At 40.1% G+C, this 19,249-nt stretch overlaps 1 protein-coding gene across 9 annotated transcripts in view; it reads left to right on the forward strand.

Annotated features, from left to right (window-relative positions):
• The window catches only part of nrxn2b (neurexin 2b), a 665,374-nt gene that overhangs the window by 179,618 nt on the left and 466,507 nt on the right, over positions 1-19,249 (forward strand). For 8 of the 9 annotated variants that reach the window (XM_084343882.1, XM_084343879.1, XM_084343880.1 and 5 more), the window contains one exon: positions 11,677-11,706. The exons of the other annotated variant lie outside the window; for it this stretch is intronic. In XM_084343882.1, coding sequence (XP_084200008.1) covers positions 11,677-11,706 — 30 coding nt within the window. The remainder of the gene's footprint in view (positions 1-11,676; positions 11,707-19,249) is intronic. 9 annotated transcript variants of the gene reach the window in all.

The following is a 19,249-nucleotide window of genomic DNA, read 5'->3' on the forward strand; positions in this document are numbered from 1 at the left end:
CAATCCTACACTGTATGAGCGCTAGCCAAAACGACTATGGTGGTGGTGAGGGTTTTGGCAAGAGCAGCAATAACAATATTTACTCTGCATACAGAATCAAAGACCAAAGGCCTTTGGCAAAAGTGCACCTTACCCTCACCCTTGCACATGCATACACGCATCAGTTGTGGCTGTGAGATAACATGGACATCTTCCACCTGAGGCTTTTGTTGGTCTCCAGAGACTGCCTTTGGGTAACAGGCTACTCCAATTTGTTTCTCCTGTGTTTCTAGATACCAGGTGCCAGAGAAATGGTTTCTACTGTGTTTTACATTTAATATACTCTAATGTAATAAAATGCAAATGAATGCAGGTCTGTGTTCATTCCACTCATCTGCACTTCATCAGTGCTGTTATGTATGCTGACAAATGCTTACAGTTAAACAATACAGCCTTGGCAATTTGGACTTAATGGGCTACAGGGTTCCTGACTATATAAAAAGGATTCTATCCCAAAAGGCAATTTTGCTGCAGTGGGAAGATTTATGAAAGGATTTGGTTTATTCCACTGCCTTATACCTGCAATCTCTGCTGACTATACCTCTGTGGGCAATGAACCAAGAGACTGATTCAAAAGCACCCTTGATATAATTACTGAATTCTCTTATTCGTTTTTATAACCATTTTCAAAAGCAAATCCCCCTTGACTTTTTAGAGTTGAGCATTATATATTTGGGTGGATAATGTAATAAAAACACACAATGGCAAGCTTAATTGCTTGCAGAGTAAGACACACTGAAAGGGAGAAGTGAGCTCCATAGTAAGATCAAATGAAAAAAAAGGGACAAAAGAAGAGTGGATGATGGAGGTTAGTATGAAAGAGAGGAAAAGAAAAAAAAAACGAGTACAGAGACACATTATCAATAGATGAGAATTACAGTGGAAGAAAGACAAAGAGAGCAGAGGAATGCGAAGCAGAATGTGAATACACCAGTATGGCTGTCATCATGGTAGGAAAGATACTGGAGCCAGTTGCCATGCCAACAAGGGCCTGGCTGCAGCATCTCCTTTGTTAGTCCATAGAAGGCCTAAAAAGTGATGAGTGACTTTCAAGAGAAACAAAACTTTGGACAAAAATAATTTTATGATGTTGAGGGAGAAGAAATTTGTGTCACTCACCTCAATGTTCTTTGGCCGACTACAGTAGCTCATATATTTTCGGGAAATACAGCTGACACTTCAAGGTGAAACACTGTACATCGCTAAAGGAAAAATTATTAATGAAGGCAATGATGGGCTGTAGGCATTTCCAGGCAGGTAGGAAGATGAGCAGAAATATGGGTTCAGCTTCACCCCTTAAGAAGAAGCAGCCTCACCTTGCTTTGCTGGGTACATGTGTAACCTTTTATATTGAAACAAATTATGGTAACATTATTTTATTGATACCCTTTTAAAAATACAGACACACACACTTAATGGTTTTTGATTCCTTTTTGTCTCTTCAGATGAGGTTTTTCTCAGTGCACATCATACGTGAAACCCCATTTCAAACAGATCTGGGCTATTTCACAGCACAGCAGCACCAGACGTCTCCTACATTGTGTTTAACATTGTTGAAATATTTGTTTACAAGGTTCAGTGCCGTTTAATTTTCTTGTGATCAGCTCTCTCTCTTCTCTTTCTCCCTCTCTTTAGCTCCTTCTGCTTGCTCGAACTCAGGATCCCTTTTGTTTGAATATGCAGAGGACTTCTCTCTCGCTGGTATTTGTTCAGTTTGCCTAATTAGAGTTTGGCGAGATGAAAGCAAGCAGCAGGGCTTTCTGCTCAGTGGCTGAAACTAAACGAGATACTGTTGTGTCTCCCAGTAAAAAACAACTTGATTTTTTTGTTGTTTCCTCAATTTAGGGTTGAGCTCTGCCATTTAATGGCATGGCTTCACCTTCAAAAGAGATGGCAGGACAAAAAAATGACATGCATCATTTTTATGTTCTTTTCATATTAAGACTACTTCTCACTTTTTTTCACATTTGTCTGACATTTTACATGAACTGAACACACAAGATATTTTCCCAGTAAAAGTTCATCTATAGAACACTCTTCAGTCTTCAATTTCATACCTGTCTTCAAATACCTGACAAAAGTGCACATTCCTGTTTTAAGATAATCCATTTATGTGATTGTCAGATTGGTATCTTGCTGTAAGGACAATGGAGCCTGAATATAACATGAAACCATTTAATTTTTGCACATTTCTGCTTGCTGACAAGTCTGTTTAAGGAACCTCTTTAGAACCATGTTATTCAACATTTTGCGGCAAAGAAACACACCCTCATGCTGTTGTGAGTGAGGAGGATGCACCAGTTGGGACTTTCCAATCTCAGTTAAATCAAGCTGCGTATCATTCCCCACAAAGCTGATTCCCGCCTCAGAAAATAGGCTCATGAATTATGAATACATTTGTTAAACAATTTCCATTAATTTTGCCATAATTATCCAACTCTCTCAAATGACTGAACTTCCAGAAGCACTGCAGATTCCATGGTCTAATGGTGTTTACCCGACCCAATGAGCTAAATGAAGTTAGTGCGTCGTCTCAGTTGGAAGACATTAATTTTCCATTATAGGATGTTGTTGTAGTTACCTGCTGAGACCCACCCCTGACACAAGACAGGAAGTCGCCCTTTCAAATCCTCACTGGAAGCCACATTTCCTGGAAAAGTCATTACAATTTTGTTTTTTTCCTAACACGAAACTACAGTTCACTGCCGTGCTGTTAGTGGAGAGGAACAGGATGTTTACTCCTAAACTCCGGCTGAAGGGAGAAAATTGTCAAAATGAAACATTAAGCATCAACAAACGCTCAAGGCAAGGTGCTATTTTGCACTAATGTCCCTGTAGATTACTTTGCCTCTGACTTGAGCTTCCATGGCTCAGAGGACCCGGGGATTTTGTTGTTGTTTTTACTTTATCTCACTTACATGGGTTTACTTTTGCAATAGAGGTGACAATGATATCAAAATATCTTCCTGTAAATTAATTTGATAAACTTAAGAGAACATTTCTTGATATTATTACCTGAGACGCATCCCTAATTACTCAAGAATATTCTAATCTTTTTTTGTTATTAGTATCTTTCAGTGGTTGCATATTAACTGAGATTTGAACAAGAAGTCGATAGAGGATTAAAATGATCATAGTAGCTTCGAGTAGGTTATGTATTTTAGTCTGGTATTATTATGGTTTTGCACATCAGAAAAGGCAGGTGGCTGTATGTGCTAATCGTCCACTTGAGGACTGCCTTCCTTCCTTCCATCAACGCTGCCAGTCTCTCCATCACATCTGATGTTGCAATTACAGCGTCCAAAATCCCAGGGGAAAAAAAACAAACAAAAAAAAAAAAACTGTAAAGGACGGCATTTTGTTGCCCACTCCCTGCTTTCAGCTTCCCTAATGAGTAGAGTCCAGAAGTGGCAATCAGAGGCATTCATTCCATGAAATTGACTGTGGGAGGAGGGCGGATGGACCGGGGAACGGTTGTAGGATGCATCTGCGTCGCTGGCAGTTGAAGATTACGAAGAGGAGAGGAAGGACAGATGGAGAGAAGACAGCAGATCTCAGTGGGGACTAATGATTACTTTTGACCTCATAAATGAAAGGAAAATAGAGGTCAGACATAGAATTTATTGGTTCCCCCAAGTCAAACCCGGCATGGCTCTTCTAGGCCAGAAACTCTAAACATGCGATAACTGGAAAAATACAAACAATAGAAGGACAGATGGAATAGAGTAGCAGTATACATTTAGGATATACAATGTAGGACATGAGGATGCTGTATTGACTAGATTATGCATTTAGCAGTGTTGGTTGTGCGCCTCCTTTGAAGTTAATGTAGTTGGGTTTGTATTTGAGCTAGTAAAACACCGTAGCTCCTCCTGAGCATATTTATCCTGTCTCGTGTAAATTAGCATAAGTGACAAAATCATCAACATCCCTTCTGTGTGTTAGCTCCGATGGCTAAAATGTGAAATCAGTCCAAATTCTCCTGCTCGACATATGGAGGTCCAATTTATTTATGAACTGTTTAATTAAGATGGAACAGCAACTGTTCAGATCTCTACCCCTCACCAATCTCCAAGATGCTCTGATTTATTTTTCCAGACATATCCCATGACATATTAAATGTGTTTTAATGAACAAAATGTGAGTCAAAGTGATTCACTCGCGTTATGCAGTTAATTAGGAGATGTGGGGAAGCATAATATCTCGATTTGAGATACATTCCTTTGTAAGATATAACTATGATCTCTCCACATACAGAATAGACAGTTGTTAAGCCAATAAACAAAACGCAATATGGGTAAGCCTTTTCTGAATAACAACGCCAATGTTGCTTTGACATTTTTTTTGTATGAAATGAGCATGGTTTTTGTATTTCGTTTTTGAGTACATAAGGACAGTGCTTACTGTCTAAAACAGCAAAGCATTGGCACAAAGGTTGAAGCCAAAATCAAGACGAGAATGTTCTGGATTTTCTGCCATGGCAGCATTGGTCATAATATTTGCTGTCTGCAAACCTTGGCATGTGCAATCTTAATTATGTAGCATGGCTCTGTGTAATTGTTACTTTGAATAGAAAATCACATCATTTGACAGGCTTCCAAACAACTTAGTGCATTGCATCCTGACAGATGATGGCTGTTGCTGTGGCGTAAAGTGGAAAGTGACCATAAAGATTTAATGCTTCACTCGCTCAGTTTAAGTGCCTCGCCTGGGGTCAACAGTTCCCTGTGGAATTTCCAAGGAAATCAAATGCATGTGTACTCATACACACGTACACACACTCACTTAGGAAAGAATTCTCAATTCCTGTGAAAGAAGTATATTTCTTATTCAACTACTTTGAGAATCTAGGACATTCTGCCAGAAACCAACCTCACCAAGCCAAGATTTTTTTTTTTCTCCAGGTATATTCAGTTCATAAATGCTATGAAATCATGCTATGAATTTTACATGTATAGTGATGGCGTATCCCCAAAGTCAATATGACATAATTTTGTACTATTCATTCTTGTAAAGTTTGCGTATTGTGTGTTTTAAGCTTGGGCTGGTCTTCATTATTATTAACATACAGAAGCAGGACACACATTTAATATTAGCAGTAATATACAGTATGCTAAATTTGTACCCTGCCATGTTTTTGTGAAAATGTTCTTATTGCCTGTCTGCCTTCTTCATATTTAATGGAATGGAGAGTCGGTACCCTTTTCAATTCATTGTTTTTGAGATATAGCTGTGTGTTTTACTTCATAATTTAGCCTGGCACTTTTCACAATGTTGTAGTAACTGATCAGTTGAGAAACAATCAGATTTGTGTTCCAATATAATCATAAAAATGAGGTGATTTCTGTAACATTCAAGGTAGAAGGTACTGCAGTACTATTGCAGGCTAAATCTGAATGGAGGAATCTGTTTATCTAATGGACCCTGTACTCAGCCATAGTCAAAACAGCTAAATGCTGCTGCCAACATGGAAACGTCTCAAAATAATATTCCTCATTCACAGTAACTCTCTCTGGTGTTAAAAACTTAATACATTTTAGGTTTTAATGTGTCTGGTAAAAACCGGTAGTTTCATTCTTCATAGGAAAAAGTGGATGTGCAGCTCAAATTCACCCTGTGTCCAATGTTTTCCCAAGAGCTATAAAAGCTTAACGTCTGTAGACATTTGTGAGACCACTCCTGCAGCTTTTCGTTCATTCTCAACACTGACAGATCTTGCAGCTTAAACATGACTTAATTGTTCTCGTTTATGTCTGTCACTCTGTACAACATCCAAGCTACATTGACTTCGTTTTTTTTGACAAACAACAAAAAATAATCAACTTCCTGTTGTGTAGTATGGCAGCTACTTTGGGTTCAGCTGTCTAGTCGAATGAGAGTTTGTAAGTAACGTTTTCACCACATCAATATGAGATACCAGCGACTACCTTCTACTTTGTATCAGCATGTGTAAGACTTTGATCCTTTGTTAAAATTACACTGAGCTGCAGTCTATCACTCTTCACTATCAGTGCACAGCAGTGGGCCCAATGAGCAAGATTTTCATTTGATTTCACTTGATGTTACAGTATAGAACATGTCTCTTCCATTTGAAAGTGGGGCAAGCTCTATGTTAATAATTTAAAGCTTTGAAAGACATGGAAGCCTTCAACATCAATCTATAACTCAAATTGCAGAGGTTTTCCTATTCCCTTACCTCCTACAATCCTTTCCTTTCTCTCTCTCACAGAATTGATGTCCAAAGTGAATTATTTAAGCACTTTAAATCCTGCTATAGTTTCTATATTACTTAAGCGGTGCAAAGACATAATGCATTATAGATCAGCCTACTGAGATGAATATTATTCACATTCAATCAGAATCATTATCCGACATCTTTTAAGCAGATGCTTCCAAAATTGCCCAGGTTTGTTTCTGAGGCCCTGAGGGCCTTGGCTGCACTTTTGGCAATGGAAGACATACAGTGATGATTATGCTGTGAAACTTTATCTGTGTCCAGGCCCAGTAAAAGCAAGTGATTTGTGGATATGTCAAACGTTTTGGATATTGTACAGTTTTATATCTCATGCCAAGGGGTGCACCCAGCAATAAGCTGCACATAAAACCATTTATTGTTCTTATTTTATACTGCATGACTTTTATACACTTCGATAGTTCTTGCTTTTTGATAATACTTGCTCCCACTAACGTCATCAAAGGCAGTGTCCTCAGAAATATGTTTTAACCACTTTTGTGTGACTACCATTTTGGGATCAGCAAATAAAGAAGAGCCTTGTGTCAGTATGGCACATAAAGAGCATTGGCCATATGCTTGTGAGAGTCCTTGGAGGATAATACTATTTAACATGCCATCCAGCACCACAGGGGGCTTAAGAAGCAAACACATTCTTCTTTCTGACTTAGTCTATGTGTCCATCTGGTGAACGAGGGACAGAGGAAGTGAGACCAAAGGAAATGGGGAAGGGGTTGAAAAGGATAATGATGATGACTACCATTTTTCTCTGTCTTCTCCAATTGTGTGTTGCTGCTGCTGTCCTGAGACCCAGCACATCTGTTCATGTGTGGGTGATGAGGCTCATCATAATCTGTGAACGTTGTGACAGATTAATGTCTTACAAGGTGATTCAAGAACATGCTGTACCTGTTAAATGCAACACACTTAGTCCTTTCATGATATTGCGTGTCAGAGAAGGATGACGCAACAACTTGAGGTCCAAGAATTGTCAAGACTGTACATAAAGTCAAAACACAAACAAATATTGGACCTCATTTTCTCCACACTCATCTTGAAGTTGAGATGGAAGAAGAATATGTGCAACTTACTGTATGTGTGGTTGATACTCTGATTAAGACTGATTAAGTCTCTCATCTGTGTACCAAAACCCACAGTATTAACACTGCTATTATGTGTAGATCATTGATAAATTTCATTTTACTGAATTCAAGTGTTATTCTGGTGCATTTATGAACTGATATGCATAGATATAACCCTCATATCACCAACAGTGGCAAATGAAATCAGTAGCTTGCAAAACAATAGTGGCTTGTGTTCATCAGACGTGAAAGCAGAGCAGAGGAAAGTGGCAGATGAGGAAGTAGAGAGCAGGAGGCAGCTGCAGCTGGCTGATGGAGGGCTTGGTGTGGAGACGGAAAGCAAAGAAAAGATGGAAAAGCAGGAGGAAGTTGGGGGGGGGTAGGCCAGATAAGACTGAACATGTCTCTTCCTAATGACAGAATTATGACCCTGGTCCATCTGCCACTCAATCATAGCCATCCAATCGGAGCCGCTCTCCAATCGGCGCTGGTTCCGTTGGGCACTCCCATCTGTACTCGCTGCAGAATTAAGGATGTAATCAAATGCTCAGATGTCAAGGAGATGGGGAGACTCATAGCTCGGGCTCAGAGTTTGTCACATTCCCAGTATGTGTGGCAAGCGATACTGCTTGTGGCTGTGGTAATTTGATTTGTGCTCCAATATTGATGCAGAATGGAAGTTAACAGAGATCAAGCTTTCTCTTATGTCTGTTGTGTTCAGATGACTTACAGTGATCAGTAATTTAATTTTTGAGTCATGCCGCCTCTTCACTCTCAAACAACTTGCTAGTGAAAGCCGTCACATCCTAATCAGAATCTGGCAAGTTAGGAGTCTGCCATCCTATGCTTCTGCCAAGACAACCATAATGTGTGTGACTGGCTGTATGTGTTTGTGTGTATGTAGCTTTTGTGTTTTTCTGTCTTAGAAGAAATGTTTGAGGAGAAGAGTTTGGTATTTTGCATGGCTCTAATCGCAACTTTCTTGGAATGCATTTTGGATTGATTTTTGGCTTTTCTTTGCCACCCTGATGCACATCTGTCTGTAAATCTATGGTTAACACTGGCTGTGATGCCATTTGGCATATTTCTCTTACCATCTCTTCACATTTTCTTGTCTTCCTCTGCCATAAAATTGTGCCACTGTCTTCACTGCCTGCCTGAGCTGGATGAGGCAGGGGTGGGGGCTGGGGGTATTTGAATGATTTGGTATGCAGCGACAGCACCGCTCTGTTTCATTGCAGGAGCCTTCGCCTTATCTCCTTAATGGATTATGAGCAAGGGAACAAAAACATAGGGAGGCAGAGTGAGAATGATTGGACTCCCTGCAAAGGGCCGGCAGGAAACGGACTGCCGCCAGATAAATAAAACACTCTGCCTGTACATTTCCTCTGCCCCGAATCACAGATGTTATTAAGAAATAGGACAATAGGAACAGCTTGTAGTCAAGAGTCATTTTGGCTTCTGTAGCATTCTGATTTACCTGCTTGCTGGTGGTGGTACAGATGTGTCAGCTACTCTGTTAGGCTAGGGGTTTTGTGTTAATTTGTTCTGGAGACATTAGACTCTATCTATTCCTTGTTTGTCTGCAATAAAAAGCAGGCAGCAACTGAATGTTTAACTAACCATAGCTGTCAAGCACCTCAGTTAGCCAGTCCGTTGTCTAAATGTCGATGCATGGACGTCACAGAGGCGAATCTTAGTACATTTGTTGTGTATGGAAGCTGGAGTTTTGGCGGAGATTAGAGGTGCTAAAAAGGCTGTCTGTCCTTTTTACTTCTGTTAGACTTCTGAAATAAGCTTTTTAGCACATCCTTGATTCAGTGAAAGGCTGTTTTGAGTCATCATAGCTCTGCATCTGAATGATTACCATTTATAATGTGCTGCATATCTTCTACATTAACAGACCTGTTTATTTGATCACCATCAGCTGCAGGAAATCTTCTGATCAACGTCATAACAAACTATGAAACTCAAACATCAAGACAAAAATTTCAAATATGTTTTACATGTTTAATATCTAATTCTAATGCTGAATATTCAAAAACTGCAGCCCTCAGTACGGTTGTGCTGGTGAACGTTACCATCATCCATATCTGTGGGCTGACATTGACTACTGAGCACTATACCATCCTATCATCAGGATTTAAAAGGCCCTCCATCAGAGAGCACAAAAAAGTAGTGTGTCCTCTAAGAGTTGCTGTAAGACACAAATTTTTGGCGTTTTGACATGCGTTTTGAAAAGAAGTTTGTTGATGCTCAGTGCACTAACATTATGTTTCCATTCCATGTCCCGTTTAGTATTTTCCAGTTAGGTGAACTCAAGACACACACATTAGTAGCAGCTGTATTTTGTTTGTTTCTTTTTGTGGGCTGCTGTTGATGGGTTTCCCCTCAAGTGTGCTGTTGTTATCTGCGCTTCTTAGCTTATGTTCCTCCATAAAGCTAACTGGCTAACTTTGTTTCAAAATTCTGAAGCTGACCCTCAAACCTGGCATGGGGATGTATGTCAGCAGTGATGGGAGACAGTTTTATCAGTGGGAAACGGTTGTAACTACAGGAGTATGCTAATGAGTAATATCTGCCTTAAGGTAAAACTGCTTGAAATTCAGAAACACATAGTGCCACTCCTGGACAACAATGTCATCGTCTGTCACAACGTTTCATTGTGGACATTGTAATATACCAGGTAGCACATTTGTTTTTGCATGTTAAACTCATGCTGGTGAATAAGTAAAACACAGCACTCCGAGGCTGCTTTGCTGCCTTTTATTGATGCTGAAGGGTTATTTAGATTGAGCCGTGTGCTTGTACTGCAGAGAGTCTTATATTTGAAATTGTATTGATTAAGAAAAGACAGGTTGGCTTGACAAGATTTGACCTTTTGGGGCTTTTAGTCCAGCAGCTATAATGTTGTTGGTATTCTGTGCTGCCTGGGGTTAAATCCAATTTGCTTTAGCCATTGGGTTTATTTTGGAATAATCCTCACTTTAGGCCATAGTTGAGATCATGTTTCATTTTCCTGCTAGTTCTGTTACTCTGTTTTGAGGTTTGTTTCCAAGAACTCACAACAAGATTTGTTATTCTGTTTACCCTTGCAAGCACTGATGTTTGAACAGATATTTTGCTATCATTTTCTCTCCTGTCAGACATTTTTACCCTGATGATCTATGTACAGTAGCTTACTCAAACATGTGTTATATGGAGGCTGAATATACTATAATAAACAGCAAGAGCTAATGTTATGTTGTTGTAAACATGCAAACACTGCTGCTTTAGTGTTATTTAAGAAACATTTAATATTCTCACAGTCTTGACAGGAATGTTCCATTGTATTTTCACTTGTTTACTCAGTTTAAGGCATGACATTTTGTAGTTCACCCTGTTGCTTCTGTTACTGGCAGTCTTGTCAGTGTGGGGCATTGTGCTGAGACTGGATTGGTTAAAGTTGTGTTTAACCGGAAATCTGACTTATTTTGGTAATGACTGGTGGCACCTGGTTTGTTTTGCATTTTTTCTGATGATATTTCCAGATATATCCCAAAAAGTGTTTAGTCATGAATTTCACAGTTATACTATTGTAAAATGTTTTTTGTATGTATGGATTGTCAAAGTATGTGAAATGCTTTTCTGGCCTGATTCAGAATGTTACTGTTCTACTATTGTTTACCAACAATGGAAGGAGCTCATTGTTGACAATTTTCTTTCAAATCAGTTGATCTGCAACTTGGCAAGATGTGTGCACCATAGCCTTGAGTATGTTAAATAAATATTTTAGGCTGCTATGGTGAAGTTGTGTATACTCGCATCTGTGTTGGAATAATCTCTGGCTTTAGTTTTTACAGGCACAGAACAATTTATCCTGTAGCGTTTTTCTGGGTTTATCTGTGACCCTCTCTGTGTGAGCGCTCAGATCCTTTTTCTATGATTTGTACAGTAGGAGATGAGGTATCCAGTTCAAGCCTTTTCTGCCAAACAGTTCTTCTGTGTGTTCCATAAGTACTCCAGAGGAAAAAAAAGCATTTGTGAGAGCAATAGCCTTCGGGGGTTGCGCCAAATGAAAATGCTTTTTTTTCTAAACCCCCCACACCTCACTCAAGAAGTGTTTGCTTGTTTTCTGTTACTATTGCTCTATCTTTCTCTCTCTATCTATCTCTCTTTCTCGTTTTTTACCTTTGATTTGAACTCTGACATCCAAGTCTGCCCCAGGATGTCTGTCACAAACTGCAGTCCAACGTTGTGACAATGCTTTTTTTCTTCCCGTGCCTTTTATGACCTTCTTTTCTTCCTCTTTCTGTTCTTTTTTTCTGTTTTTTCCCTTTCAAGGTCTGGCGCACCTGACGTTAAACGACCAAGGTATGGGTTCATTCCTTTTTTATTTTGGTTCTGTTTTTTTAGAGGAATTGACTCAGCCTCTTTTCCCCCAACCCCTCAAAACAGCCGCTTTCCCTCACAATTTCCTCCTCTGCTTTTTACCTTCTCTTGGTGCCATGTCCCTCCATTTCCTCCCGAATCCTCCCTCGTCTTTTTCACTCTTTTCAACATCCTCCCCTGTTGCTTTCCACTTCTTCCTCTCCCTCCACATCTCCACATTGTTTTTGGTTGTGACTCCTGCTTCTCCTCCCTCTCCTTGCCACCATGTCTTTGTACTTTTCTGTGACCTCCACCAATGTGTGTCCCACCCCTTGTCCTGTCCTATGGCTCACGTCCTGGACCTTCACCTCTGACCACCTTTGACCCCGACGACCTGACCCAGGGGCTGAAGGTAACACTTTTCTGCTATCCCTTCTGCTTGGGTTTAAACAAAACAAAACCAAAAAAAGAAGGAAAAAACGCTGATTCTATTGGAAATGTGTTTGCTGGTCAAAGATACAAAAGCAAAATGTCCAGACTTCCATTCACTTAACACTTCAAGGTGAAAGTGTTGTAGAATGTGCAGAGTTTCTCATCACCACTCTGCTGACATTCCCATTGTTTGGCATTCAGATTTTTTTTAAAGGGCTACAGTTTCAAGTTCTGGTTAAACCTTATATCATATGTGAGACAATGTGTCTGCAATTGTGTTGATGTTGCTATAAAGATTGTATGTTATTTCTGATGCTTTTTTGTGTACATTTACAGCACACTTGCATCTTACACTACACAGCTGTTAATCTCTTCCACATCACTATTTTCTTTATCCCTTACACTTTCTCCTCATCTCTTGACCTTTTGACATATTTTTCAAAAGCGGTGTTTAAATCATGGGCAACAGATTTTTAATGTGAAAATGTGATGCCATTTGTGTACTTGTGCCTCCAAGAAGACTACACTCCAGTCTGATTATTAACCATCCCTCACAGTTATGTTCTCCTCATTCTCTGACCTTTCTCTGCCTCTAACCTCCCAGTGAGGACTGCCCATAGAAAAAATGTGTTAAAGCAAAGTTCACAAGAGAGAAAGGAAGTGAACAAGTGCCGTAGCCAGTGCATATTCTGACCTTTACTGGTGTAGAGAGAGCTTCCCCTCTTCTATCCTCGTAGTCTGTGGTTCATGCAGACTTTAGTACAACCCTTTTCCCTTCCATTCTGTTTAACTGATGCAGTTTTTTTCTGATTATCTTAACATAATCAACACAGAGAGGAAAAGCTCAGGTTTAACTGGTACATTCTCTTGTTTAACCATCCTTCACCTTACCCAATATATAGTCTGAGAACTGGCACCAACATCATCACTGTCATTGTGTTTATTATTTGGATTTCAGCTGCACAAAAAGTGGAGGGAAACATAAGGAGAGTTTATATTTCAACCTTATATCATTATTAGTACAATGCAGCAGCAGAATCAAAGTCAATCTTTGCCGTGAGAGTATACATTTGCTTTGCTACCACTGCATGTGAAATGGTGCCTGGAAAATTACCAGTGGTTACATGTAATTGTCATCACACATACCCCAGTCTGAGTTTTAATGACCAAAGAAAGAAATGGAACCAGCTGCAACACCCGTCAACAACATCAAGTTCCTCCACGTGATTACTACATTATCACATGGTTTCTCAGTAATGACGGGTTGAACCAAAACCATCATTGAACTATGCCTTCATTTTGATCTCAACTACACACCTGTGAAGTTTCATGACTGCATCGGTTATGACGCTATTGCATTGACAAAAAAAATGTCCACAGATAGACATATAAAAACCTGGCAGAAAACTCAAAACAAGGGGTGAGTGCTACCCCAAAACTTCATTTCGATCCGATACAAATACTTTTTAATATGAAAACACAGGATAGTTTTTAAAGGCAAATAACAAAATATGTATTTTATTAATGTAAAGTGAAAGTGCATAAATACTAAAAAGGTTAGTATATATAATATTAATATTTATAATATACGACGGAGTATTAGGGCCACATTGAGGGAAAAAAAAAATCACAAACTTCGAGAATAAAGTCGTAATTTATGAGAATAACGTCGTAATTTATGAGAATAAAGTAGTAATTTATGAGAATAAAGTCGTAATTTACGAGAATAAAGTCATAATATTACGAGAATAAAGTCATAATATTACGAGAATAAAGTCATAATATTACGAGAATAAAGTCATAATTTATGAGAATAAAGTCATAATATCCTAACCTGTTGTTTTAGAGGAAGACAGTTGGTAAAATGAGGGCCGTGGAGGATTTTGTGGAGTTGTACTTTAGGATAGGTTTCACAAACAAGGAGATACTTAATCTTTTGGCACATCAGCATCATATCATCATAAGTATTAGGACTTTAAAAAGACAATGCAAGAAAATGCATCTTTTCCAGAGACATATCTTTTAATAACTTCACAAGTAAGTAAACAGTCCGAATAAAATCTCTTCATACAAAGATCTGCAAGTGACCTCAAGAAATCCAATGTCTTTGGCTTACTTTTGTAATCCATGACAACTTGATCACAAATGATCAACACATATGTTCTGTAAACAATAATAACCTTGCTTTGATCACAACAGATCAATACATTTTCTGTAAACAATAAAAACTTTGGTTTGATGCAAACACATCAATACATGTTTCTGTAAACAATAAGCAACCTGTCAAGATCAACATACTTCTGTAAACAATCTGATCACCTGTTTGTCACAACCATTCAATCGACCTACTTCCGTTTTAAGTACTTCGACTTTTTTCTGACTTTATTCTCATAAATTACGACTTTATTCTCGTAATATTATGACTTTATTCTCATAAATTACGACTTTATTCTCGTAATATTACGACTTTATTCTAATAAATTATGACTTTATTCTCGTAAATTATTACTTTATTCTCATAAATTACGTCTTTATTCTCATAAATTACTACTTTATTCTCATAAATTACTACTTTATTCTCGAAGTTTGTGATTTTTTTTTCCCTCAATGTGGCCCTAATACTCTGTCGTAATAATATAATTTTACATTAAAAAATAAATAACTATACTCAGCCATTTTCATATTTAAGGTTTGAGATATATAATTTTTTTCAGTTTCATTAAAATAATTAATTTAGATAACCAGTTCCAATGGGCTCAATAAGTTATTTGGATGTCTGAATATAGTATGCTATATTTAATCAGTTTGACTAAAACCTTTATTTTACTGTATATACCTGGATATTCCCTGCCTCTCTGAAAAGGCCAGTGAACTCCGTCTCAGTGTCGGGGGTCTGTGCTGATGAAGCATTTCTCTCCTCCTCCTCGTTTCTTCTCTGCTGCAGCTCTGTGTTCTCTTTCTCATGTTTTTTTTTTATGTGCTTAAATAAGTTTGTGGTGTTGCCACAGTAGTGAACAGCTTTCCTACACACATCACAGTTTGCAACATTTTCATTTACAGCTGTGAAGTAGCTCCAAACGACGTTCATCACTGCGTGTCAGATTAAACTAGTGGTCAGGATAAGTGTCAGGGCGAGGTGTGCATGCAAAACGCGCTAATTGTGCGCACAAAAGGACAACAGCAGAGCAGTGGAGGAGCGTAGAGAAGACTTACATGTGTTCACGCGGTGGAATGTTTTTAGACAGCTTTACATAGAAAACTGAAACTGATCCCTTTATATCGATCTAATTGACGCTTGAATTGATCTACATAGTATTGGTAGTATCGATAATTTTGGATCGATCCGCCTACCCCTACTCAAAACTGCTTTTGTGGTAGTCCCTGCTACAATAGGTGTCTCCAATACCAAATCCACAATGATGATACACACACACATGCAGACACATGCAGACTCATACCGGACAATGCTGTCTTGGCTGGCAAGAAGCTAGACCGATCTCAGCTTTTTTTTAGTATTAGTTATCAAGGAGACTGATAACTGACATTTGGAGCTGATATGCATTTACAATAAATATAAAAATTCTAGTGGCGCAATTTAGAATTTTTAGATAACACAGACTCAAACACAAAGCATTGCTGAAATTACTTTAATCATTTGTTTAATCAAAATAGAAATTTCATAGTTTCATGAAAAATAAAATTGCATTTCAGAATAATATATTATACAACGGGATTATAATTACTAATGAATGAATGTGTTAATCACTTTAATGTTGCAATGGGTTAAGTGCAAGTTTATAGTAATTCCTTTTATGGTGTTGGATAGCTTAATCTATAACAGTCCATCAGTTTCTTTGTTGATTTTTATTTTAAATTACTCAGCAAAGTAACTAGTTACTAAAGTTATCACATGCATTTAGTTAAGTAAAAAGTAAAAAAATAAATAAAAAAAGCCTCTATAATGTAGCAAATAGAGTTTTAAGGTCGCAGAAAATAAAAATGCTCAAAATACGAGTCAAGTACCTGAAAACTGTACTTGTACTGTGCGGTGCCCATCAGTGGCACAAAGCCTGCAGTGTTGATTGGCATTAACCCTAGATTCCAGAGAGACAGCCACATGACGGCCACGAAATGGATGCCGGAACTGATCGCAGCCATTCTAGTCAATGCTCATGTTTCCACCAGCAGTGCCGCGGTACGTCTCAACAGCGTCCCAGAAGCGGCTCTCCGCTCTGCGGAGAATACGCTGCCAGTCTGTGTTGACGGAGGCGGACCACCGTCGCAGTAAGCTGCACGGAGCAATTCATGTCAGGCAGGAAGTCACACACAGGAACAGCAACACCCTGTACCGTTTCGGGATAATGTTTCACTTCACTTCATCGACATTCTGTCATAGAAGGATTTAAGTACGTAGCCTACTCACCCATGTGTCAAGGCGATCAAGGAGAACGTGACGAAATAAGCACAATCTCCGGAGGTCTACTGTATCAACCGGCAGTACACTCTGATTCTGTAATGCTCTTAGTGGGATATGCAGTTGTGTGGAGGACAGAGCAAAAGTAGCATCGCACACGTAATGTCATAGACACGCGCCCGATGGAAACCAGGGGTTACTCGTGTGACTTATAACCAATCAGATAGTGTTGTAGACGGGACATTAAGTGAGACCATAGAGTGGTGAATGCAGGCCATGCCAGAGGAGCAGGTGCAGCAAACCAAAGTAGCACAATCAAGAAAATAAAACGCTGATATGGCTAACCCTTCAAAATGCAGATAATCGGTCGACCCATACTTAATAACTCGTACATAACATATTCACATTAGCAGTGTAAGTATTTTAACACATTCTCACAAAATCCATGCTTTCCACAGTGCAAATATCAAGAGTTTCAAACTTCAATGGAACATTGGGGTTTTATGTTAACCATTAAAGTTTGAATACACCTTCTGATGCTACTTGGACACATCATCAGTGAAGGACCCAGGATCATAGGGTGTTTCGGATCTTTAATCTTCATACATCCTCGCCCGGGTGACCCAGCCGGGGGTGATCAGTCCCCGGCTTGTGTCCAAGTGGTGTGTTGCTCCATTGATCCCCCCTACGGATCCACAGCCACCTCGAGGCCCTCTCTGCGGCCTCTAAGATCTTCCTGATGGCTCTCTTGGATTGCAGTCCTTTCACTCCCAGGAGTTTGAGGGTTTGCAGAAGTGAGTAGCCAGCGAAGCCTCGGCACCCGACCTCGACTGGCTGGCAGTGGGTTTTCCAGCCGTTGTACCGGCACCCTGTGCTGAGCTCTGCGTACTTGGCCCTCTTCCGTTCGTTGGCCTCTTCAATCCGGTCTTCCCAGGGGACAGTCAGTTCCAGGATGACCACATGCTTGGTGGATTCTGATGTTAGTACCATGTCTGGGCGGAGAGCAGTGGTTTTGATGTTCTCTGGGAACTTAAGCTGTCTTCTGAGGTCCACTTGAAGCTGCCAGTCACGAGCGGTAGAGAGGAGCCCCCCTGTAGAGCTAGGCTGGTGATGTTGTGCCTTTTGCCCCGCTCTAATGAAGGCGATTGACTGTTTGGGGGCTGCCTGGGTCTTGCTGTGCTGGATCGCTGTGCAGATGGAGTCCGCCAAAGCTCTTAGCACTTGGTCGTGTCGCCAGCAGTACTGCCCCTCCCCTAGTGCTTTCGAGCAACTGCTTAGAATGTGCTCCAGGGTGCCCCTCTTCTGACACAGCTTGCACTCGGGAGTGTCTACTAGGCCCCAGGTGTGCAGGTTGGCCGGCCTTGGGAGGACGTCATAAACTGACTGGACAAGAAACTTGATGCGAGATGGTTCTGCTTTCCAGAGCTCTGCCCAGGTGATCTTGCGGGGATCTGCATACTCCCACCTGGTCCATGCTCCTTGTTTGGACATGCTGACCATCTTGCTACAGCGTTCTTCCTCCACCTCTGCTCGTATCTTCTCCTGGATCAGTTCGCGCTTCTCCTTTCCACGGGCCAGGTCGTAACGGACCTGCTCGTCCCATTGCCACAGAGCCCACCAGCGTTTTATGCCTCAGTCGCGCTTCAGCTTTAGTGACGGCTTCTTGCGCCTGCCACTTCCTCCCAGTCTTCACAAGGATTCCTGCTGACGTGACTTTGGCGTCTGCGGAGTCCCTGTACATCAACACCTCTCTGGAGCGGATCATTTTAAACTCCTCTGTTAGGCCACTGAAAGGGAGGTGCAGCTTGGTGGAATGGCCGTACAGGGCGATGCTGCTCAAGGACCGAGGGAGCCCCAGCCATCTCCTGAGAAATTGGCTGATGGACTTCTCCAGAGCCTCTACCGTTGTTATTGGTATTTCGTAGACTAACAGGGGCCAGAGTATTCTTGGAAGGACTCCATGCTGGTAGATCCAGGCTTTGAATTTTCCTGGGAGGCCAGATTTGTCGATTGCTGTGAGCCAGGTGGTCAGGTCGCTCTTAGTTTGTTGTATGGCGGCTGAGTCCTTCAGGGAGCTGTCAAAGATCTTGCACAGGCTCTTGATCGGTTTTTCGGTCATTGATGGGATTCTTGTCTCTCCAAGGGCAAAGCGGAACTGGTCAGATACTTTACCCCTTTTCAGGACCAGAGACCTGGAGTTAGCGGGTTTGAAGCTCATCCTTGCCCAGGAGATGAGCCGTTCAAGCCCCTGAAGGAGCCACCTGCGCACACCATTAACATTAATGTCTTAATACTGAATAGTACATATCAAAGAGGGTGGCTTTACATTCAGTAACAAACATGGGGTATTTGTCATTAAATTAATTAGTCAATCAACAAAAACATTGAACACTATTTTGTGTCAAGTAAATTTCATCTTTCAAATGCCAAATGTAATGGTTCTGGCATCTCAAATGAACTGCTTTTCTCCATTAAACATTTTTTTGTTGATTCAATTTTTTTGGCTTGTGGACTAGTGAATTGGTGGAATTTGAAAATGTCGCCTTTTATAATCAATATAATAATAAATGTACAATAAAAGATGAGAACATTTGCCTTCAGGTCAGTCACCACCATCAATGAATTCCCACTGTAAGCCTAAATCAGTAACTGGTAAAATCAGGTGATAAATTGAGATCATCTTAATTACTCTGCTATAAT

Source organism: Pagrus pagrus, assembly GCF_965226575.1.
Source record: "Pagrus pagrus genome assembly, chromosome: 22".
Taxonomy (NCBI): domain Eukaryota; kingdom Metazoa; phylum Chordata; class Actinopteri; order Spariformes; family Sparidae; genus Pagrus; species Pagrus pagrus.